The 24,182-nt window shown below is 36.7% G+C and overlaps 1 protein-coding gene across 1 annotated transcript; it reads right to left on the bottom strand.

Moving 5' to 3' along the window:
• Positions 1 to 791: 791 nt before the first annotated feature.
• On the bottom strand, positions 792 to 23,061 carry LOC105059423 (uncharacterized). Its single transcript, XM_073249775.1, has 3 exons — positions 21,919 to 23,061; positions 1,491 to 1,749; positions 792 to 1,337 (listed from the first exon to the last, which is right to left on the bottom strand). The coding sequence occupies exons 1-3, from the start codon at positions 22,857 to 22,859 to the stop codon at positions 1,140 to 1,142; spliced, it is 1,398 nt and encodes a 465-aa protein (XP_073105876.1). The 5' UTR covers positions 22,860 to 23,061; the 3' UTR covers positions 792 to 1,139.
• Positions 23,062 to 24,182: the final 1,121 nt, after the last annotated feature.

The following is a 24,182-nucleotide window of genomic DNA, read 5'->3' as shown; positions in this document are numbered from 1 at the left end:
AAGAACCTGAAAAGAATCGTAAAAGTGAAATGAAGGTTGCAAACCCGTCTGCACCATGAACCTAAGGGCAGCAAGGACCAAGGCTATGATAGCCAGTATAGATGATATCCGCGTTCAACATTTCACAAAGTATATCATCATGTCAAACCAGTTAAAGTATGGTCAATTCATAACCATCATGCTGTCCTGGGCAGTTTATAAAACTGAAATAAATGCACGAGAGAGCACAATGAATAATAAATAATTAAGCTAGATATTCTTCCCTATGTAAAACCTGTTGAGATTAGCATCGTCAATATAACAAGGTTCAATTTGACTGATTGGCCTTGTTAAGAGCATCACAGTATTAATCCAGCCATAGCTGATGCTATCAGAAAGCATTTAACCAGCCCGAATTTAAGGAGAAAAGGAATAAGCGTGCAATCAACAGTAGAACCAGCCCCCAGAAAGTTGGTCTACATAACCTAAGCAACTTAAGCAGAAAGCAAAGGAACCATGTAGCAACAATATGGTCTGATGGTCTTTGGATCCAACACATCAATTGCCTGATAAATGAGATATACATTTAACATAGATGCCCGACCAATTATGTATATGTCCAGCTAACTGCTGGTAAAGAATAATCTAAATCTACTTTCAATACCATAACCCAAGGAATATTTTGAATCAAAAATTATGTCCCTCACTACCTACCTTGGAGCATGATAAATAAATATCACCTGTGACACAGAATAATAAAGAATAAAACAAAAGTATTTTCCCTCGAGCAAAATGCTATTCTGAGACTACTCTTTTGCGTTGATAACATTTTAGTTTTACATACAATACAATTCATATATTGAGGTTCAATTCACATACATGTACTTAATAAGACTGTTTATAAAGAAACAACGTAAAATTATGGGAAAATCCTACCCTCTCCACATTGCCGGCCACTCATAATATCTACACATAAGAAGCAAAAAAGAACAAAAAGAAAACCCTGCTCTCAATCGGTCATTAACCGGAGGTGACTTTGAGCAAGGATTAGTTATCTAATGCTCCAGGAAAGGATTGAAGATAAAAGGAGTTGCATAATGCACAGCCGGAAAATTCTCCCTGGTATCAGGTCATTCAATGTTGTTTCCAGTGATTTGAACTTATGCAATACCAAGCAAGGTGTCTTGCACAAGTAGGTTTGGGATGCCAACACCATTATTGGAGGCTTGGTTCTGAACAGCTTTAACTGCTGCAGCCCTAGCTGCCTCAGCTGCTTTATTGGCCGCTGCAACAGCCTTGTTCACCCTATCATCAACCCAGGGAACATCAAATGCTTTTCCTGCTGCCGTCCGTGCTTCCTGATGATGGAGAGGCTAATCAGCATGACTGTACATCTTATGTTTATATTCATTTGCCTCTGAATTTTTGATGTGAATTGTAATAGAACCGTAATTTGCACAAGTAACAAGCCTTATTCTACCAAAGGGGAAAACCAAGCAAGGTCTTGTTACCTGAACTGTGTTCAGCACTTTGGAATGATTGACAGCAATAGAAGACCCAGGCAGGGTATTCTGTGTGCTAAAAATATCAAGAACACCATTTTGCCAGTGACCTGACTGTGTCTCCCCATTTCTAAATGTGTACATCCCCAAGCCCTCCCTTCTTCCCTCATGCCAGGCACCCTCATATTGATGCCCATTTGCAAAACGATAAACTCCAAAACCATGCATCTTGTCTCCGACGTATTCTCCAGCATAGGTGTCCCCATTTCTGTATGAAGTAGATAATCAGAAGTTAGCAATGAAGCACTAGACAATTGAATTTACAGAGGACAGCTTCTTGCACAGCATGCGAGTGTCAGCATATTTAAATATATACTAGCCGTAATTGCATACTGACTTTATTCTGTTGTTTCACTTATAACTCAGCATTATTCCTCATCATCTCAGTTTCTTCCTAGCCTAGCAGCCTTGGGAAGCGTGGATTTTTCAGTTGAATATGCATGAACTATCTAACATGAAAGTAAAAATTCCTTGCAATTTCTAGGTTCCACGGCAGCCCCCTACTGCAAAAAGCTCCGTGACAAGTAGTTCAGCATGAAATTGACATTAGATTGAAAAAGTTCTTAATCCTCAATGTAACAATTGGATCCAGAGTTATATCATATAGGTGGGAAAAGGCATGCTATAAAGGAAATAGTAAAGACTCACTGCAATCATGAAACAACTTTGATGGCTACCAATTGACAAAGTTATTGAAATATTGATAGGTGCCAAGTGGCTGGCTCAGGCCCAGTATTTTTCATATTTTGTAATTGGCTGCACCTTAGTTTGACACACTAATAATCATCATTTATAAGGTGGCCGTTGGTAGCATTTGAGCACAATGAAATCAGGGCATAGGCCAATAATTTGTATTCAACTGGTTTGGATGCAAGTCAAGGAAGCCATATAATTCATTTAAATGTCAGTGTTTCACTTTCAAGAGGTCTCTTTCCTTTAGCAAGTATCAGTTTCAGTTCTTGGAAACTGAAAGTGACCATGTATCACAACATGTCATTGTCTGGCAAAATTAAACACATCTAACTACAGTTTGACATATTACCTTTGTCAGTTATGGAAGCACATTATCATTCTGGTAATACCTGAATTTGCAACTCAGCTGGGCATTTCAATCTTCTGCAATTTTTCTTTTTACAGAAAGCCCAGATACTGATATATACAGTACTCAACCACAAGTTCCATTGGGAACCTATCTATATGCATGCAATCCCTATCTGCAATACGACCTGAATATGCAAAGCTGAAAATAAGATAGAGTAGGAGAGAGAAGCATTGTCATATGGGAAGCCCCACATTTCACGGTCTCAAAACATAGGGAAGCTGTATTCTATTTCATTTAAGCATGGGCTTACAACACAAGCAGAGGTTAACAGGGTGGTGATGGGTGACTACATTAGGGGCATAAATAAGCAAATTGCAGAAAGATATGCAACTTGAGCTTCTCAATCCCACCCCAACTACTCACGTATGAATACAACCAAAATAACTCTGAAATGTGCCAGAAAAACTCTAGAAGGAAGCCTTATAAAAAATAACAATAATAAGAGAGAAGGTTAAACATGTAAACTATATCTGACTAGGAGTAAGTTGCACATCTCATTTATTGAGAACAAGAACAAAACCAGGAGGAACATAGGAACAACAAAGTTTGGTCAAATGAAGACCTCATCTCAGCTAAAACATTTTATGAATAAGAATCTCCATTGGCTAATTCTAAGCAATAGATGAAGCATACCTCAAGATGTTTTAAAAATTAACACAAAACACTTTTTTTTTTTCAGGATTTGAATAATTTTACAGACTTAAAAGATTCTACAGATCTGCCAAGAGTCCAATTCTCATATCCATAAGGCTTCCATTTTCCTTGCTGACAGCTAAAGAGATGATATGGAGGCTTTTCTAAGAGGACATTATGGTTTTAAAAATATCTATGGATACTGTCCACAAAATTTCTGCAAGCAGTAAATCCTAACTTAGACTGCTGGAACTAGTAAATCATGTTCCTAGGTTGACTAGCATGTTCTAAAGATAAGTAGGGATTTTTTTAGATGTCCACAATTTCCAGAGCACACTAAATCCGAATCATTATGCAATAACCACAAGATTAAGACCGAAAAATGATGTATCTATCATAGGATAGCATATGACAAGTAGGAAAAATAACTTCACATGACATCTCAGCATCAAAAAAGATAGAGCAGCACGTAAGAATGATCTTTTAGCAAACAATGGGATAAATTAAGCAATCATGAGAGAGAGAGAGAGAGAGAGAGGTAAGGGGCAGATGGGACAGAAGGGGTGACATGATGGGGATAACAAGGGAGAAATTCTTTCCAGATTCTGCTCGATCTCACTTGTACATCACAAGCTACAATACTTTTGCATGAGATGTGGTACACAGCCTACATTTCTTACCAAAGTTCATTAAAGAATTCAAGTTCAAACATAAAATCAATATTCTCTACCAATCTTTTTAAAAATGAATTTTAAGAACATTTCTTATAGTAAGTAAAGGACATAAGCATTTGAAAGCTGTGCATCTAGCTTCTGCCTTTTCAAAATCCATATATTATTATATACACATTTTTCAATTCTCAAGTTTCTAAGTTCGCACTCTTTTAGACCATAAAATGTGATATCATACTACAAAAGTTCTTGGCTATCCACTAGGGGAAGTACCAGTGCTTGGTTTGCGTCAATACCCAGAATGGAGATCCACTAGACGTTTCAAATCGAATGAAGGCACAACTATTTGAAGTACTAAAAATTATTCATCTGAAGTGTCCAAAAACTTATACTTAACTATCACAACTAATTTCTTATAATATTATTGGTTTAAGATAAAATTAAAACATGTTACCAAAAGTATCATTAACAAAGTCAACTTAATCCAGAGGTAAGCCAAGATTTCCACATAGGAGGGGCACCAATGGGTTTTCTTAATTTTTAGTCCAATGTTTGGTTGACTGAAACAGAAAAATGTTTTAAATTTACCCTATACCTAATTATTTATTTGTTTGTGAAAAAATAATAATTTTTAAGTACAAATTTGGATTTTCTTTATTTATGTCAAGGTGTTTGATGGGGGATAATGCTAAGCTACCGGACACTAGAATATATAAATGCGAAGATTAATAAAGATTGCTCTTTTTTTTTTCCTATATCACATGTAGGATTACAACAGTAATGTCAGTAAAAGTTAAAAAGGGGTCCTTTAGTTTATATAATCAATAATCAAGAGCATCAACTATTTCCTTGATGCCAGCAATCTTCCCCTCTGGACAGAAACCATAGATAGAAATCATATATCTACAAAATGAAAACAAATATTAAATGGATATTTTATCGCGAAGCAAGGAGCATACATAGAGAAATTAATCAAAAATCCTACGATCCACAATCCAAAAAAGAGCTAGTCAGCACATTAATGCCCTAAAAGACTGTGATGCTGGCTGGTAAAGAGGGAGGAGGTGACGTCATGGTATTCGTAAAAGGGAGGGATAGGCAGGGCATGACAAAGATGAAGGGTATTATGGTCCTAGCTTACTCAGAGCCACAGAGAGATCGGGAATTGAAAGAGATTAGTTGATAAGGAATGTTCCTTAACATGACACTAGTCCCTATATCACTCAATTTTTCTTTTTCTTTCCTTCTTTTTTTTTTTTAATTTGATGTGGGCCTAGGTGGGTTCAAGGGTGTGGTGACTAGCGCACTTTCACACATAACATGAGAGTGGAAAATAGTGGAGGGCCTACACAACACTGCAAGTTGCACAAGTTGTGAGGTTGGGGAGGAAGGTAGAGCGGGTAGTCCATTCCATGCTCCACCAAGAGATGCACAAAAATGGGAGGGGTTAAAGACTATCTGGGTCAGGAAGGCCATCCACTCCCCCCACCCCCCATCCCCACCCCACGGCACTACCCCTATACATGCCTACCTTAGCCCAGAACTCAGTTTTATCCTTATACAGCAAGGCATGAACTATCATGATTTGTGTGTTTTTCTAACCTGTTCTCGACATAGCATTATCCCTTTATGTAGTGGTCTCAAATTCTAGACAAAGAAACTTTGGAGTTTGGACAAGAGGGGCCTATATAGTTTTGTAAATATTGGTTTATGCAATCACATATGTGGATGCAATTCCTCGACCACACACGATACTCTATATGTGATTACCACATGCAGCTCACTGTGTAAAGCATGCCCATTTTTATAAGGACCCTTGCAGGTAGGGTGCGTTCAGGTGAACAGTTGGATTAGATGCAAATAGTAGTACAATTGAACCAACTAACCAAGCTTGACTTATGATTAATTACAAACTCGAAAATTGAGATCAAGCTTGCTTGGTTGTCATTTGATCAGGCCTAATTTAAGCTTGATAACATCCATCAAGTTTAAATTGATTCAAACTTGATTTGAGCTTAATTAAAGCTTCGATTGAGCTTAGTTCAAACTTGATTCTAGGTCACTTTAAGCTTGGTTCAAGCTTGATTCAATGGCTGATTACATGCTAACTGAACCAAGGTTTGGTCATATTTTAATATACTTTATCTATTTCAAGCATTATCAAGCCAACAAGCCTGATGGAGCCGGATTGTTATAGGCTTGGCTTGAAATTTATTTTGAGCTGATTAACTAGTTTCAGGCTTTGCTCAGTAATGTTAAAATTGAGTTTGATTTAACCTTATTTGAATTAAGCTGGAACCAAGTTCAAGCTACTCGAGTCAATTGATAGCCCTAGATGCAAGTTTCAAGTGGCAAGATGCAAGAAGTGTCAATAATACTAATTTGTCAGTAATGTTATAAATATTGCTTTTAGGTGTTAAGTATTACAAAGCACTTATTAATCATCAATTCTCATAATTATTAACAATGATGCAATTATTTTCTTTGTTGCTGATACACTTTTATGTATTCTTTTTATTTTGCTCTGCCCAATTTTTCCTCTGTGTGAACATCTTGCATGGCTGACTTGTGCCTCTATCCAGCATCATTGGGTCCAGGGATTCAAGTCTCACCACTCAGTCAGTTATTTGGATCAAAGGAGTCCACTACTTATACTAATGAATTTTTCCTATTTTCTCCACTGCTCCACCCTCCATTCCTTCCATTCTCAAAGTCATAGTCTGAATGTTGTTTTATTCCCCAATTAATTTCTTCTTTTCCTCCATTTGAAGTATGGACTATTATACAGTTGTTATAGTAGAGGGTCAGTTAGGATATGTATGATAACAGATGTTTAAAATAATAGTCATTCCTTAACCATTTGCACAGTAATAATGGGAGTAACAATTGTTATTTACTAGTTGCATTGGTCACTAAATAAAATCGTAGTCTTTTGAATTCTATTTTTTTGTCAACTGGAAAAATAATCTTTCTGATTGAATAATTTTAGAATAACTTCTTAGTGCTATTAATAGTTGATTTTCTTAAAAATAGTGTCATGACTTCATTACTTGCCATCATCTCTTGCCATACTATTATAACAATAAATGGTGTTATAGAATCCTTTCTTTCCTCCATCAACTCACATTTCTGTATCTTTCATATACCGTTCAAGAAAATATTCGGTCTTATCTTTAAAAAAATGATATTAGAAGGAGATAGATCGCATTGTTCCCCTTTAAATAAAACTTCTGGTTATTTTTCTCTCTCATAGATAGGATTCATTGTACAAGGTTAGAATTTTTTTTACTAGAGGTGAAGTGCCATGAGCTTGTTTTGAACCCCTACAGATAGACATCTTACATGGGCTAGCCTACTTCTGTTTAAGCATTATTTTTCTTTCAATATAATAATAAGATTTATTTAATTAGAATGGGAGAAGATTCAACTTGCTTCCAAAAATAGACAACTATAATGTTGTAGCAGCAAGCATAACGATTTTGAGAGATTCCCTATTATGTTATACATATATAAGGAATGCCAGAGTAACGAATGGCCATAATGTAATTGTAATTCCATTGCAATGACTGTTATATAATATATTAATAGTTAATAAGAGACAAAAAACAGTTATGGTGCATTTTTAAGTTTCTATCTTTTAGACAAAATTAGAGGTAGTTTTTATTCTTTCCTTTCATCCCTCAAGTCACAATGTCCCAATTCTTTAAATGATGCAATATGCCACCAAACTTTACACTATATGGTGACTCAGTTACTATATTGCAGGGCTGCATGCTTATTTGATGGTTGTTTTCCAGCTATATACACTTGCTCTTAATGTTGTTTTTCTTATACAAGATAGACACTAGATCATTTGATAATAATTGAATATGTACTGAAACTTAGTTATGCAACAAATAAAGATGAAAAGTAGCCTATGCAACTATAAAATTTTGACCAAATCAATAATCTGGCATATACTTATTTATTTATTTTTTCCAAGGAAACTTAGCTCATCAAATTTTAACTAAACTACTCATCTAATTTTTTTTTCAACTTCTGCACATGGAAGAGTCAAAAATACAGATTCTTTTAGAAGACAGGGATTCCAACAAGATTATCAAAGTTATATCGGCATTTTTTTTTTTATTTTTTAAAAAGTAAATGCCAGATTACTAATTTGGTCAAAACTTCAAAGTTACATGGCTTCCAATGAATTTTTTAAACTGCAAAATAAAATTTCACTACAATAATTTAATTATTATCAAATAATATTTATATTTAGTGTATATCTTATATTTAAACAAACATCCTTTTGAATATGCATATGTAACTAAGAAAAAAAGGCACTTGAATAAGCAAATAAAGTACAAAAAAAAGTCTGATGCCTGAAAATAAACAGCATATTGTACTGTGTAAACAATGTGCACACATTGACATGAAGGAAAAGAAAAAAAAATAGTTTTGGTTGTAAATTCTAAAAAAAATACATAGAGTGCAGCAAAGCTGTTTTTCTCACTTAATGTTGACTATTTTTGCATAACACTAGGACAGCTCCTTGCATTAGTATCACATGTTATGCTTTGCTTAGCATTTTTTTTGATTTCCAAATGTTCTATATATTTACCTTATATTTATCCCACGTAACCACACATCAAGGATGTGGGTTAAGGTGAACCTTTACCTATCCATTATTAATTGGTCTTCAAGATATCATACTCCAAGTATTGTCATTTGCAAGTTCATATCATAACATTACAAACATTTTGCTATACTGTGTATTTTATTAATCATAAAATAAAGGAGGCAAAATTGCACTACCTAACCAACACACCACACCCTAACTTGCAAAGCTTTGTGTTACTATTGCGGTGGCTTTTATACTTATTGTCATCTAGATATAGTGGTTCTTAACCTTTACTAAGGTTTTACATTCCGACGGGATGGGTTTGGGACTCCGAAACCCATCCATGTGGAGAGAGAAGAAGAAAGAGGAAAGAAGGAAAGGAAGGAAAGATGAAGAAAAGAAAAAAATGAAAAGAAAGAAGAAGAAAAATGAAAAAAAAGAAGGGAGAAGAAAAAGAAAGAAAAAGGAAAGAAAAGAAAGAAGATACAAGAAAAGAAAGAAAAGAAGGAAAAAAACAAAAAAACAAAAAAAAAAGAAATAAAGAAATGAAGAAGGGGAGAAAAATGAAGGATATCTAATAGGATGCATTTCAGGACTGCTACTAAGACAGGATGGGATGAGACGATGAGGCATTCCGTTACATGGAGAAATCAAGACATCTTTGTCCCACGGAATTTAAAATCTTGGCCTTTATCCAATTAAATGATGACCGTTATTATACAATAGCCTTTACTAAAGCACTCCTTATGTATCTACCATGTACAATTCTATGTACCATATAACAAGGCATCTTCCAAAATCATAATAAAAGCCATCATATCACTTTTTTCCCTTTTGCTTTCATGGCATTACGACTACCCTTATCTGAAACCAAGATGAATCTTTCCACTACTCTAATTAAATAATTACATATATAAATAGAAAGAAAAAACAAAGCTTATACAATAAAAATCCCTAATAAGCACCTTAACTAACAAAGACAATCTTGCTTTAGACTTTTGCTCATAAGGCGCAAAGCCACAAACCAAGCCCATGGCCCTTCATTACTAGCAAGACATATCGCTAACCTTGTTTTAACAAGCATGGTTGCCTATGGTGGAGAAAGATAAAAGAAAATGATCACACTATTTTTTCTAAAGGGGATCCAAGCCATCCATCTCCTTTTTATATCATTCTAAATAGTATATAGGACATAGAAAGATGATAGAGGGATGTGCATTGCATTAGGCCAGCCCACAATTAGCTCAATGCAACTTGTTTATCAAGTACTCTAATTATTACCTGATCAATCAATTCACTTGGTCTGCATCTAGGTTCATATTTTGCAACTTGTCACAATGAATGGCATTTGCTTGAAGTAGGATGAAAAATTCATTTTATTTAATTTGTATAATGAATATCAAAATTTATTTTGATCCATTGAAAGCTCGTCGTAAAATACTTTGATTAATTAAATCTCTACAAATAATAAGTAATCTAAAATTGCCTCAAAAGAGACTTAGAAGACCAAAAGTTAGGAATTAATATGTTAAGCTTATCATCCTAGCTTACTTATCCTCATTCAGTTTGGTTTGAACAAATTCAATTTCTTTTATAGTTTGGTATCCAAAATGTCAAAAATTTTCACTAATGCCAAAGCTTAAAATTTTATTTACTATTACATCCCTCTGGCCCTTTGTAGAAAAGAGCATAGATTGGTCTAAATCCCTAAAATTAGCTTGCTCATCATTGTTTACTTTCATCTCCTTTTTTATTTGTAGCAAAATAAATAGCTCTCCTGCTTTAGCCAGCTCATAGCTGTCTACTTGGGCATTGCAGTAAACACCCTTGGCTAGGCCAATGATGGACCTAGCCATCCTGTCACTTGGCCACTATACCTAAAATTGGGCTCACTGGAGCTCCGCCTAGTCCTACGGGATACGTAGAGTTGGGCTCATCATCACTCCACCTAGTCCCAAGCTGTACACAAAGTTGAGGGATGGTGATAAGGTTGGAGATGGTTAGTGATAGTGGGGAGGTTGGAGACCGCGGTGATGGCGACAATCTAGGCATGGATGAATAGATTGAGGAAGTGCTTGGTTCATGATTGGAATCGAAATCGAAAAAAATTGGAATGAGAATCAGATCAAATCTCCTGAAGTGTTTGGTTCATGACCGGAATCGAAATTGAAATGAAAATTTGAATCCATAGAGCAAAGTGAAGATTGAGTTTTAGGTAGATTGGGTATTCCCATTCCATTCTGGAATCGGAATCAAAATCAGAATGGCAATCCCCCCAACCAAGTGGCTGGAATAGGAGTCACCCATTCCGATTCCCATTCCAAACCTCCATTCTCCCAACCAAGCACCCCCTGATAGAGGAGGACAAGGAGAGAAGTGAAGGAAGGGGGGATACCACCCTCCTCAAGGATAATTTTCTCATTATGGTCTTTGTCAAAGGCACAGGTGGCCTCAATGCGATTAGTGGTTGCACAGGTAGTGGCCCAAAAAATGGCAATGGAGCATCTAACTCGAGAGAGGATGAGGTCATGAAAGCAAACTTAGAAGTTAATAAAAAATTTTCGGTGCTTTATTTTTCTCAAGGGCATACCCATCCATCTATATAAGTTATAGCTTTTTTGCTCTAAAAATAATAAAAACTTCTCTGACATTATCATTTTCCTATAGTTTATTGAATGTATATCTTTGGACTAGGTTCAATTGGGGTTCAAAATGAAGCCCTACCTCAAATTTGGGCAAAGTCTAAGCAAGCAGTTCGTGGGCTGACAAACTAGGTGTTCAATGGCGCTGCCCTAAACCATATACACCTCATGATGTACCATTACCACATGTATTCAACTGAAAAGATAGGGGTATTTATTCAATGTATATAGTACAAATGCATCACATCTTACCTATCAATTAATAATAATCCTTTGGTTTAAGAATCTTGTCTTTAATTCAATCTTAAATGGACTAGTTATAGAGCTCCTTTATTATTTGACTTTGATTGAAAGAAATTTGAGATAATCATTTGAGTTGTTAACTTGAAAAGAGCCTTGGTCCTTGCAAATTTCTACACAGAAATCAGATCTGCATCACTAGTTTCCAACTTTCCATGGCACATGAATTTACTCCAAATTCACCATTTTATGCCTTTTAGCCTTTACGAGATCTTTGTGGTTAGGTGGTTACTAAAGGCTCCATCATGGAGACTTTCTCAATGGGTGGTGTTAAGGGGTCCATCACTCTTATATCAACCACCAGCCAACAAAGGTGAGAAGCAAACCATTGACTATTGACCAATATATACAGTATAGATTTTCCATAGTTTATTTACGTTTTAAGAATACCAACCAGATGGAACATGTATATCAGCCTGCATATGCCTACATATGCCACATATGTGATGTGGTTACTTAAGCGCCCCTACCACAGTTTCCTTTCGAAAAACTAGGTCTTCCTAGCCTAAAAGGCAAAGATGGAGCAATGTAGTGGTTAGGGGCACCATGGCCCCCTCAAGCACCAGAATATACCTAAGTAACCCTTAATATCAAAATCTATGAAACCTTAGCTCCATGTGTGACACCCCTTGCCCGCGTCAAATACTAAACTGATATGAGATATTTTGCTCTTCATTCTGATCTTGCATCTTAACTTTGCTTCCCATAAGAGCCACTTATTTGAATCCTGGCTTACTTTGACTCTTGATCCATTTTTTTCAACTTGGTAAGGCATGTCTGAGTCCCATAAGCTCCTTTTCTCTACATTAACTTGTTATTGTTGGGGTAAGCCTTTACATGGCTTTATCTTAAAACTTTAGGGTTTAGAAATTTTGAGACTTTTCCAGACTTTTTTTAAAAAAAAAAAGTTTCGAAGCTTTAAAATACTTCAAATTTTAATGATTCAACCCAAGAAAGTTATGCCCCCAAGTCCTGCTTTTATACCTGTACATGAACTTCATAGCTTATGAGGTTCCTTTAGCGAGCTCTTTAGGCTAGTGCATCATCTTCAACACTTCAAACCCTATACTCTCTCCCTCATGTGGAGTCTTTGGCATGAGATACAGATTTAAGGTAGGAGGAAGGTGAATGCTTTGGTGCATAAAATAAAATACATTCTTGAAACTAAGGTACACTATTAATAAATGACCTATTCGCAACTACATATTTAAATGCCTCTATTTTTAATAATATCCTGAATATAGATAAGATTTTCTTGACTGAAAAAATAACTTCCAATTCTTTTGCAATATAATAAAACCACTTGGCTTTTAACATTATATTTTCAAATGTATAGATATCCAATCTAAACTACATCCTTCAGATTTCTAGCCTAATAGAAATATATTCTAATGAGTATTTCTTCTAAATGAATTATCAACCTAAATGACACTCCTTATCAAGGTTTTACACTGCTTGGTACTAGGTCGCATGTCATGGTCTCTTTTTCATACAGTATGCCATCGTATGGTATGTCGCGTAGCAACACATAGCGAAGATGTTAAGTCGGCATAGCAACCATATGTAGAGGTGGCAGTTAAGCCAAGTTAGGTCAAGTCGGATATGGGTCATGATGAAAAACTATCAACTTTAACTCGACCTATTTATTAGACAAGCTAGAAATTAAAATCGAATGCGATTTGTTTAGTAAACAGATAGCCTAACCCAATCTATTTAACTATTTAGTAAATAGACATCTGCACTACATCAACATGAGTATCCTATTGTGACCTGTTAACACGTTTCCTCCCTATCAAGATTCATTGAACTGGAACCAGATCCCATGCTGGCCGACTGGCAGTACGGATCGATACGCCCCATACCGGACCATACCAAGCCTAAATCGGCATAGAAACAAAAGCGAAGAAGAGGGAGAACGAGAGAGAAAAAGAAAGAGAGAAGGGGAGGAAGGAAAAGAAAAGGAGGCCAACGAAGACACCGGCAATGGCCACTAGAGGACCTCGATGGCCCTCTAAAGCTTTACCCTCTCTTGGAGGAGATGAGAATAGAGAGAAATAGAGAGAGATATAGAGAAGGAAGGAGGGAAAGGTGGTGGGAGGCCACCAAGGTCCCCGGACGACCGAAATAGCCCCCATGGCACCCACCCCTATTTTACGTGAATTTTTTTCATGATTTACGGTAAAGTTGGCAATTCTATTGCCAACTTCACTATAAAGCAAATCTTTTTTGTCGTTGCTTCACAGTGAAGTTGGCAAACCTTAAACCGCAAAAAAAATCCCCTACATTTTTACTCTCTCTCTCTCTCACACACACACTCTGACAATCTTGATCCTCAAGTCTTTCTCACTCCAAATCTCAAAATCTTAATTCTAAATATGATTTATAAGAGCGACATACTTGAAAAATGAGAACTCGTTGAGGTTAGCAACATCGTTATAAAGTCAAGGATGTCACTGGAGCTATGTTGTTGGTTGTTCTTGGCAGGAAGGTGTGGGATGGGGGCAATGAAGGGAGCATACTAGGTAAAAAGGCAGGTAGAAAGTGAGGAAGTTGCTATGAACTACCTTCCAACAAATGTTCTTGCCAGTAAGACAAAAATTCTTATTAGGCTAGAGCTTGGCTTTGGGTGGGAAAGGGACAATAGTGGAGCAAGAGATTGGTGGGAGACTAGGGTTTTGAAGCATGGATTGGGGCAGTGAGGCATAGGGAAGCAAGAGAAATTTGAGTGTCGGAGGAAGAGATGCAGTGGGATAGGGGGATGGCAGGTGGATAAGGTGAAAATAGAGAGAGAAGAGAAAATGAGGTGGAGAAAGGAAGAGGCGTCGTGATCTCATCGGGGGTTTCAAATGGATAGTGTCGCTCATCTCAAATCCCAAATCTTTTTATTTTACATTTATCCCTAATAGGTTGAAATAAGTTATATAGGATAGAGCTTCAAACTCGAACCTCACCTGTTTGATAAATAGATTAAATCCGACCAAATTGCTTATGACCTAAACTTGTTTGTCCCAAACCCAAACTTGCTTAACTCAAAATAGGTGCATCCCGACTGGTAGGTCAGGTTCTAAATTGCCAACCCTACCCATATCATGTGTCGGTACATCATACCATATCAACACCTATATTGTATTGGTTCCTTATCAATATTGTGTGATACACTTGGCATCTCTAGATATGTAAAATCTCCTCATTAGGATCCAGCGTAATAGATTTATAAATTCTAATTAGATTTCTTTTAATATGAATTTTTATGGTTATTATTAATAAATGTTAAAATAAGTATGATCAACTCATGATCATTGTTCGTTCCCACCTATAGAAAAATCTTGGCCTTGCCTGATAACATTAGCTGGCAAGTAGAGGGATAGCTTATTAGTTACACAAATTAAGCCTTGAAGCAGCAATTTGTGATTCTCCTACCTTCAGAGAGATGTTTCTGCATCATTCAACACTCTTAGGTTTCATTAAAGTCCTAAATATTCACACATGCCTCACAATAAAGACAATCTAAATTTGAGATTTGCACCTTTAAATATGATCTACATTGTTTAAAAATATTTTGCAAATTTCTTAGTATGCATCAAATTATCATAAGATGGAAATTTGATGGCAAAATGCAAAATTATTTTTGATTCATCCATACTCGTATGAATTTAGTTCATACGCTTTTAAGATGTGTAGATCATGATCGACAATGTGGATTCTCAATTCATACTAAATGATATTATTTTGGCTAACTAGCCCTATTTGTATCATACATGTTGTCACCACTCAAACTCTATCATGACAACGGAAACTCGAGGGGAACTCCACCTGGAGTCTAACCTTTTTTGGGTAAATTCCTTCTCTATCCCAAACTATAAAACTTTGCTTAGCGCCCAACCAGCCTTGCACACAACTTCACTTAATTTTTTGTCCACTTTTTGATTTCTAATAAGCAACTTCTCCATCCAGCATTTCTTTTCCCTATATCTAAAAGGCTGTTTTCCTGAACCACCTCCACTCTTTCCCCCTTTTTTTTCTATTTTTTACTGCAATCAGCTTCCTTCACAGTCTAGACTTTTGCATAGGTGTGTGCATCACATCTGCAGGACTCTAGTGTATAGGTAAGGAAACTCCAAAAAACGATCTTTTGTTTCCAAGCATTGTAAATGTTCACTCATGATTGGTATAGATTTCAACTTTGATAGTGATTTTTTATTTTCTAAAAATTTTGGCTTAAATCCAACCGATAAGGTCATAGCTAAAATATTGTGAATGGCTTTAGACTTCACAAGAATAACTGACTTATGCCATGCAGTCAAACTATATGGTTGGACATCCAAATCAATAACCCACTACCCACATGGCTCATCATGATCTATAATGTCTAAAATGCCAATTAAAATTGCAAAATGTCAGGAGATGTTACCCATGCATCAAGTGATAATTAAAGGAATTGCTTTCCAAAAAGGAAAGGGTTTCCAAAAAAGAGAACAATATAGGCTTTTGGTCTATCGTTTGAGCTATCTGAGCCGTTTGACATTTGTTTTAAAATATACAAATGCAATAAAAAAAATGTGGAACTTGGAAAACTCATTATCGTATTTCAGCATTGGACATAAATAAGTTATGCCCAGGAAATACTAGAACCAATGTAGTATGTACCTAGCTAACAGTATGCATATATGTTTAGATTAATAAATGCTGAGTAGCTTTTTTTGGAAAAATTAAAGCATCATGGATTTATTGAATGCCTAGGCAATATAGTGCTAAACATGATCTACTATATTGCCCCATAACATCCAGTACAGAGCATACCATACCGTACCAGTCTCATATCAGTATACTATCTTGTAACGTACCAAATTGCATACCGATACTATCATAGGATGGTACCGGTAGAGGGTCTGGAACCAAAAAGGCAAACCTTGGTGGCAAGTGTCAAGGCCATACGAATATTGCATAACTCAAAAACAAGCTAGGCTAGATATTGTGAATGTTTAAGGTCAAGATGTTAACTATACGAGAGTTAAATCAGATTAGATCATGGATCAAATTGCAGACCATAAGATTCTTTGTGATCTCTTTCAAAATTTTTATATAAAAGAATGGCAAAGATTGTAAATCAGTCCACTATGAAATGGATCTACATAGAATAAAAAGACATTGAGCTAAAAAAAAAACATGTCCTACTCCATATATATATATCAATTCAAGTGACCTTTTTCTAGAATATCTTGGAAAAAAGATTTTAACAAGTAGTTTCAAAAATAGGAAGACTTGCCTCTTTCTTTTAACACCAAGAAACACCAAATTTTCTTTTTCTCCAACTTTCAGAAGTTGGAAATATTTAGAAATTCTAAAAGCTATTTGGTGAAAAAACCAACCCAATGATTCCACATATTTAGCATGTAGATAACACGATCAAGTTGCACATTATGGTCCAAGGATGCATTATTAGTCTTTCTTTGAGCCTCTTTACCCCCAAGGTGGATGTCCTGGGACACATTATCAGCCATGCTGCCTCTTTGAATATATTCTCTAGTTTAGGCTGGTGGTGTGAAGCTTCTCTAATTCATTGATCACACTTTACTCTTTTGAGAAGCTGACAGATTTGATATTTCTATCTTAAAGTTCTTCATCCATTCCTTTGGTTGTTGACCTAAAAAAATCAGCAAGAGCATTCTCAACTACCTAGGACAAAACCTCAAGGTAGGAAGGTACTCAACCATGATATTTAACTACTAAGTGAGTTTCCATTGCATTATGTTGGTCTCGTTGGTCCATGATGACCCTCTTCGAAAAACAAATTGGCTACATTTGATCAACAAAATCAACAAACAATTCAACCATTGGAAAGCCAAGTTCCTCTCATTTAGCAATATATCGACTCTCATAAATTCAGTCCTTCCTCCCCTGTTGCTTTACGCCAGCATTTTACCTTCCTAACTAGGTTGTCAATAAACTCAGTTAAATCTGGCAAGCTTCATTTGGAAAGGTGCTTCAACAGTGAATGGTGGATTATGCCTTGTTAGCTGCAACAAATGTTGTCTCTCTAAAGATGAGGATGGCCTAGCCAAGAAGGCTTGAGAACTTTCGATAAACTATAATACTTTTAAACAAATGACACAGGCATCTTCTTTCTCCTTTGCATGATACATGAGAACTCCATATTAGGAAAAGCTATTATAGAAGAAGAATACACTGTGGTCTTGTTGCTTTCTCTCCTACTCTGCCTTATCCTTTTCGTGTAGTTATCTCAAAGACAACAAGTTCCTTTGCAATCTTAGTAGCTTCAAGCTTGGGAAGGGTATCCTTACACATTTTTGGTTGAAGTTGATGAATTGCCCCTTATGGACCTCTTTCCAACCTATCTGAGCTTTGTGAGAACCCGAACGCCATTGCTGGCTCCTATGCTAACATTGTGGGTGGTGTTACCACTTGACCACACCAAATTCCAAAGAGAAGTGGACAACTCCCTTGTTGAGGAGCCTTTTTCCCTCGACAGTGTCTCCACATGTTTATCTAACCAACTCTATTGACAGCCTCATTTGGAGAAGAGATGCCTCCAATGGTTTCTTGATCAGATCAAATTACAAATTCTTCAACAAAGCCATAATCATCACAATCATATATACTGACACCAAATGGACTTGGATGACATTGGTACCAAACTTCAATAATTTTTCTTACTAGCTTTCTGCAACAAAATTCTTACCCAAGAACATATGTCAAAATGTAAGTGGGTGACTCCTCTTTGTTGCTTGCTTTGCACAAAACTATGGGAAACCATTGACCACTGGGTTCGTAGTTCCTTGTCTTCTCCATTTGGAAAATTCAAAGGTTGGAGAAACCCTTTACCATCCTTTAGGGCCCTGGTCCTCAAAGAAGATTCAACCGAGGTTCCCCTACGCTTGAGCTCTATCTTTTGTCAAATGCTCATGTTCATGCTTGAAAAGAACAAGCAGATCGATTTTCACCAGCAAGGCCAGTAGAAAGAAAATTTACTTTGCACCAAAATGTTCAAAAACTAGACAAAATTTGCTCTTGCCAAGCTCACCAACCCCATATCTCTTATGTCTCTTGTGCTCTTCCTTTCCCTCAACTCATCATCTTCTTGGCTCTTTCATCCACCCTATCTCTTTCTCCCTATTTATTTTCTCCTCCTTCTAAAGGATTTTGTACTCTTTCATTTTCTTAATAAAAGCTGGGTGGGTTTTCCCCTCTTTTTATTCAAAAAAAAAAAAAAAGAACATGTGCAGCAATTATCCAGCCATCTAAGTGTACATAACTTTGGCAATAAAGTTTATAGTTCAATAGTGTTTCTAGTGTTCTATCCCTTCTAGGGACATTCAAAGGAACTCTTGGATGATTTTTGCACTACAGAAGCATCTTATGACGATAGATCTTAGGTCAGCTTTTGGGAGCTTGTTTTTTAAGTTATGAAGATAGATAGGTCATCTTTTTCAATAAACGATACTATTTTCCTTAATATTTTAGAGTCATAGAGAGTCTGCTTCTAGGGCGTACTTGCTTCGCAACTAGAATCAGAATTGGAATGGAAATTGGATTGATCATATCCTCTCATGTATTTGATTTGTGACCAAAATCGGAATTGGAATCAGAATAGGATTTGAAGAGTAGGGATTGGATTTGGAGGGATTGGAGCATTCCCATTCCCTCTAGAATCGGAATGGGAATAAGACTCCCCCCAACCAAATGACTAAAACAGCAGTCACTCATTCTGATTTTCATTCCAAAGTCCAACTCCCCCCAATCAAACATGCCTTTAAGTAATACAAATCTTCATTAACTTCTGAGAGAACATTGTGTATTTATATCTTGTTGCAATTTTAAAAACCAATTTTAAACTATTCTTTGCGCTTAAGGTCATATTTCAAATAGGATTAAGGATCTTGAAAGATGGTCCAACTGATTTTTAAGGTCATTTTGCTGGCTAATAAATAGGATTTAACAGGAATCATGATTTTGATATTTCCAAAAATTCTTTAATTATATTTTGTTATGAAAGGATAATGTATCTTGTTTAGGCTACAAACAATTGAGGAAGATGGCTTTTAAGCTGCAAAGAAGAACCTAACATTATATTTTCATCAGATTATGACTTGAATTAAAGTATTTCCTGGTTATTTTTCTGCTGCTTCATTTTTTCCTCTGTTTCCCTTTTTTTGGATTGATCAATCTGGGAGTATCAATTTGTTTCACATGGATTTATTTTCAATCTCTAATGTTTGCAGATCCGAGTTAAATTTCAGACTTCTATTATGTGCAAGACCCATCATCAAGACCCTTTCTGCATTGCATGTCAGCTCATTTTGGAAAACTAGATCTCCAATCCCAAACTTCTACTAAAACCAAGACCATGATCATGCTTACATCTAAACAAGACTTGCACCAACATTCCATGTTTTTTTTTTTTTGCTTTTTTGGCAGCTAAACAAATATCTTCTTCAGGAGAACCTTCTTTATTAAGATCAGTACAAGAAATCAGTAAGGCTCCCCAACTTTGTTACACTGCACTTGCTTCTGTTATTCCTAGACATTTTTCATAGGTAATAGCAAATCAGTGTTGCGGCTCCAATTATGGGAGGATTGTGAATTATTTCATAGGTAATAGCAAATCAAAGTTTTTGCTTCCATCTAGGAGCAGGACTATAAAGGAACCCTGAAACTTTTGGTTTTCCTTTTAATTTTTTTACCATGTGGAATGATTCATTTACCTCAAAGACATTCACAGTAATACCATTTTTCCATGTTTTGGACCTAGTAATGAGAAAAATCTCAAAATTCAATACATTAATCAAGGTCTGCATTTCAGAAACTTTCTTAGTGAACTGATCTATCACAACAACTGTAAAATGAAGAATATATGACTTTGTAAGTAAAGATTAAGTGTAATCCAAGAGCATGGGGAAGGAAACAAGGAGATGGGTATGAGGTGACAGAAATGAGCATGAGCAAAGGGAATCGGAGGGAAGGAACCGAAGACTTACATGAATACATTTATTTCAGTTTTTAAGTTTTGGCTGAAATTGTTTGGCTGAAAACAAGATTGACCCAAAACTGACCCCAAATTTGGGTATCAGTCAATTTCAATAGTTTCAGTTCTTTTCATCTAACACTGACTATAATTTCGGTCTTGTTTCAATGGTTCAGCCGATTTCAGCCCATGCAATCCAAAATCAACCATAAATGCTTCAATTAAAGTCTTATTTTAGAATTTACTATCATATCAAGCTATTTCTTCATCTTTTCAAGTACATAAGCTACATAGTCAATTTTTGATAACTTTTTCATTTCTTTTTCTTGAGTTAGATGAGGGAATGGATGATAAATCAATTTAACCCTTGATGGGTCAAGGCCTCTAAGAAGGCACTTATTAGAGTACTTAATAAAGACTAATAGAAACAACTAACTACAAGACACCACCATTTGCAGTAATAACATATCTTCTTATATATAGAATATCTAGCATTCTATAAAAAGATGTAATTAATTAAATACCCACTTAGAACTCAAAATTATGAGAAAGAAATGTCAATTATATTTGTGAGCCCCCCCCCCCCACCCCCTCCCTCTCTCTCTCTCAAAAGAAATGAAGAGAAGTTAAAACACTTGGCATGGAGAAGCTTCGCAGTTGCTAAATTACAAACTTTTTTTGGCCAACTAAAGTTAGAAAACGAAACAACATATATCTTCAAGGTACAATTTATTAATTTACTTATATGAAAATATTCACTTCAACCTAAAATTAATGTATATATCAGAAAATGCTCTGGATGTTGTTTAATTACTTTCCTTGGCTTCTTTCAGTTTGCTTCTATTTTTATCTTTCTTTTTGGCTTTTTCTATTGAAACTCTGGATCTTGGAGTTGAACTGCTGAATACACCAAAACTGCCAAAACCACTGAAACCACAAAAATCAAAACTCCACGCACCCAAACAAACCAGAACTAAAACCATGTTCTAGTCTCTGTCTAGGTTGTCAATAATCAATCACTTAGTAATGGCTAAACTAGAAATGACCCCAGAAACAACCACATCCACCCACTTGAACCCATCCATATAGGCAATACAAACAATTAAAATCCTGCCACATAACTGCAAAGGAGCAACAAATCAAAGATATTAAAGAAAAGGAGCAACAAAGGCAGGTGGTAAGAATGAACAAGGAAATGTCTAATCAGATGTAATAACTGCAAATCCATAACAAATCAAACATATTAAAACCCCGATCCAACTTACAATTTTTTAAAAAACATTTGGAGCAAGATCTTTGCTAAAAAGAAAAGAATCTGCAGCCCAAATCTTTAGCCAAAAATACTCTAAACATAAATTTATTACACATTCGCAAGAAACATCAAGAACCAAAACCCATTTATCTAATGCAATGTACTTAGAAGTTCCACAAAATCCTTGCCTGAAATGGTAATGCCCAAGCCCATGCTTAACCCCTAGCTTGAACTCCCCGACGTAACGGCTCCCATCCTCGCATGTGTGCACCCCATAGCCATGGCTCTGCCCATTGAACCATTCGCCGGCATACACATCGCCAGTGTAGAACCGATAGACACCAAACCCATGCCGGAGCCCCTGCCTGTACTGCCCCATGTACCTGCTCCCCCGAGACCATGTCTCGACGCCATATCCATCATACTTCTCGTCAACCCAATCCCCCTCATACTTCCCACTCATGCGGTAATGGTACACCCCGCTGCCGGAGCACTTCCCGCCGCGGCACCCCCCCTCGTAGGTATCTCCATTGCTGTAGACCCGGACCCAGAGCCCAGAACTCAGGCGGTTGTCGGATTCAGGCTTGCCGATGGACCACAAGACGGGGAGGCGGCGGCCCGGGAGGTGGTGGTACAGTGGGAGGAGGGATTTGGAGCGGGATAGGAGGAGGCGGAGGGAGGGGAGGGAGAGGAGGTTAAAGTAGATGGCAGCGAGGACGAGAAGGGCGGAGGAGAAGGCGAGGGCGGAGAAGAAGGCGAGGAAGAAGGGACGGCCGGGGATGGAGGAGGAGAGGAGGAGATAGAGGGAAGGGAAAGAGAGGAGGAGGAGGAGGCGGACACGGAGGCGGCGGAGGAGGTGGCGGAGAAAGGACCGGAAAGCAGCGGCGCCGGCGGAAGTGAGGAGACGGAGGTCTGGGCGGGGAGGGGCGGCGGAGGCGGGGGTGTAGGTGGGCCGGTGCGAGGTCAGGGTGTGGGACCGGCGAGCGGCGGAGGTGGCGGTGGGGCTGGGGCGTTTGTGGGGGCCATGGATCTCCGGCGATAAGAGGGGATTAGGGTTCCGGCCAGGGTGGTCGGAGGAGCGTCGGAAGCCTTCTCCGGCGAGCGGCGGGTCGGATTTTTTCAGATGCATTTAACTGAGCCGGAGATTAGCATTGGGAAGGCCGTTGGGAGCATTCAGCGAAATGTAACGTGAGACTGAAGCTGCTTTTTATGGTTGGGACGATTTGTTTTTTTCCCCTCTTTTCTTTGTATGTGGAGTTCTTGGATTGTTGGTTTGTGAGGGGAGGGTGGGGGGAGAAGGAGAGGAGGGAAGGGAATTATGGTGGGGTGTCTTGGTTCTGTATACAGGGGGCATTGTAAAAAATGGTCCTAGATGTGTCCAGAATATTCCTTAATGCCATTCATTTGTCTTCATTTGATTCATTTTAGCTTTCTTGATAAATTTGGGTTGGTTGCTTACAAGAAACATTAGACAGCAAAGATTGGCTTCCATTTACCCAAGCCAAGGTAACATGTATACAATATGGGAATATTATTATATGAGACTATGAGTCAAGAAATTTAAATGTACTTTAGATGTTCTATGATATACTTAAACTTATAAATATTACATTATTTATAACAGCATAGTTAATCTCATATAACATTGCCTGTTTTTTTTATATCATTTTTGTTATACATCTTTATTGAATTGTTAAGATATGATGATCTTCTTATTTAAGCTTTTTTTTTTTTTTTAGTTAGGATATCTTAACATCTCATCATGTCAGTATCACCTTCATATGGAAAAGGTCATATACAACTCAATCTTGTAAGTTCTAAAAGAAAACATATTAGGGTTTTCAAAATTGTGATCCAATAGGGGTATATATAGAATAGTCTTGCATAGAGTGTGAACAATATACATAATAGATTTATGAATTAAATGGTTCGGCAAGTTTGGGTGGCTTTTGTCGTATAACACATTTTTATTTATGAGAAATATTGATGAATGCTCCCATTTGTCACTAATAAGATGGCTTCTTTGAAAAAGGAAGGGAAGAAAACCTCACCTATTTATCAGACAAAGAAAAAATACAAAAACATCTAAGAAGAGATTAGAAGAGAAAAAGGGAGCACAATTAGTTACTCAAAAAAAAAAAAAAAAGAAAGAAAGAAAGAAAGATCAATTTGCTACCAAAAAGAAAATAAAAAAGAGAGCATAAATGAAGCCTCACAGCTAAGTTAAAGGTGGATAAACGACAAATTTTTCTCCATAACAAGTCAAAGTTAGAGAAACATCTCTGATTGCATAAAGGAGACCACCAAAGAAGTATCCATTAATTTTTTGACTATAGCTTAAGATGAGTTCTTCAATAGAAGGAACACATGATTCTCTCTGCCCATCTCTAACATATCTTGTTTTCTTCAATTAGTTTATTATTGTTAAAATTATTATTTTAGTTACCAATTG

The sequence above is a fragment of the Elaeis guineensis genome, chromosome 16 (assembly GCF_000442705.2).
Source record: "Elaeis guineensis isolate ETL-2024a chromosome 16, EG11, whole genome shotgun sequence".
Classification (NCBI taxonomy): domain Eukaryota; kingdom Viridiplantae; phylum Streptophyta; class Magnoliopsida; order Arecales; family Arecaceae; genus Elaeis; species Elaeis guineensis.
This window is presented reverse-complemented; position numbering and strand designations above follow the sequence as displayed.

Excerpts from the sequence above, each read along its gene's own strand:
- LOC105059423 (XM_073249775.1), bottom strand. The coding sequence starts at position 22,859 with ATGCATCTGAAAAAATCCGACCCGCCGCTCGCCGGAGAAGGCTTCCGA. Across the intron at positions 1,750-21,918 it reads CTTGGGCATTACCATTTCAG|AAATGGGGACACCTATGCTG; the intron begins GCAAGGATTTTG and ends TACTTCATACAG. Across the intron at positions 1,338-1,490 it reads AAGTGCTGAACACAGTTCAG|GAAGCACGGACGGCAGCAGG; the intron begins GTAACAAGACCT and ends CTCCATCATCAG.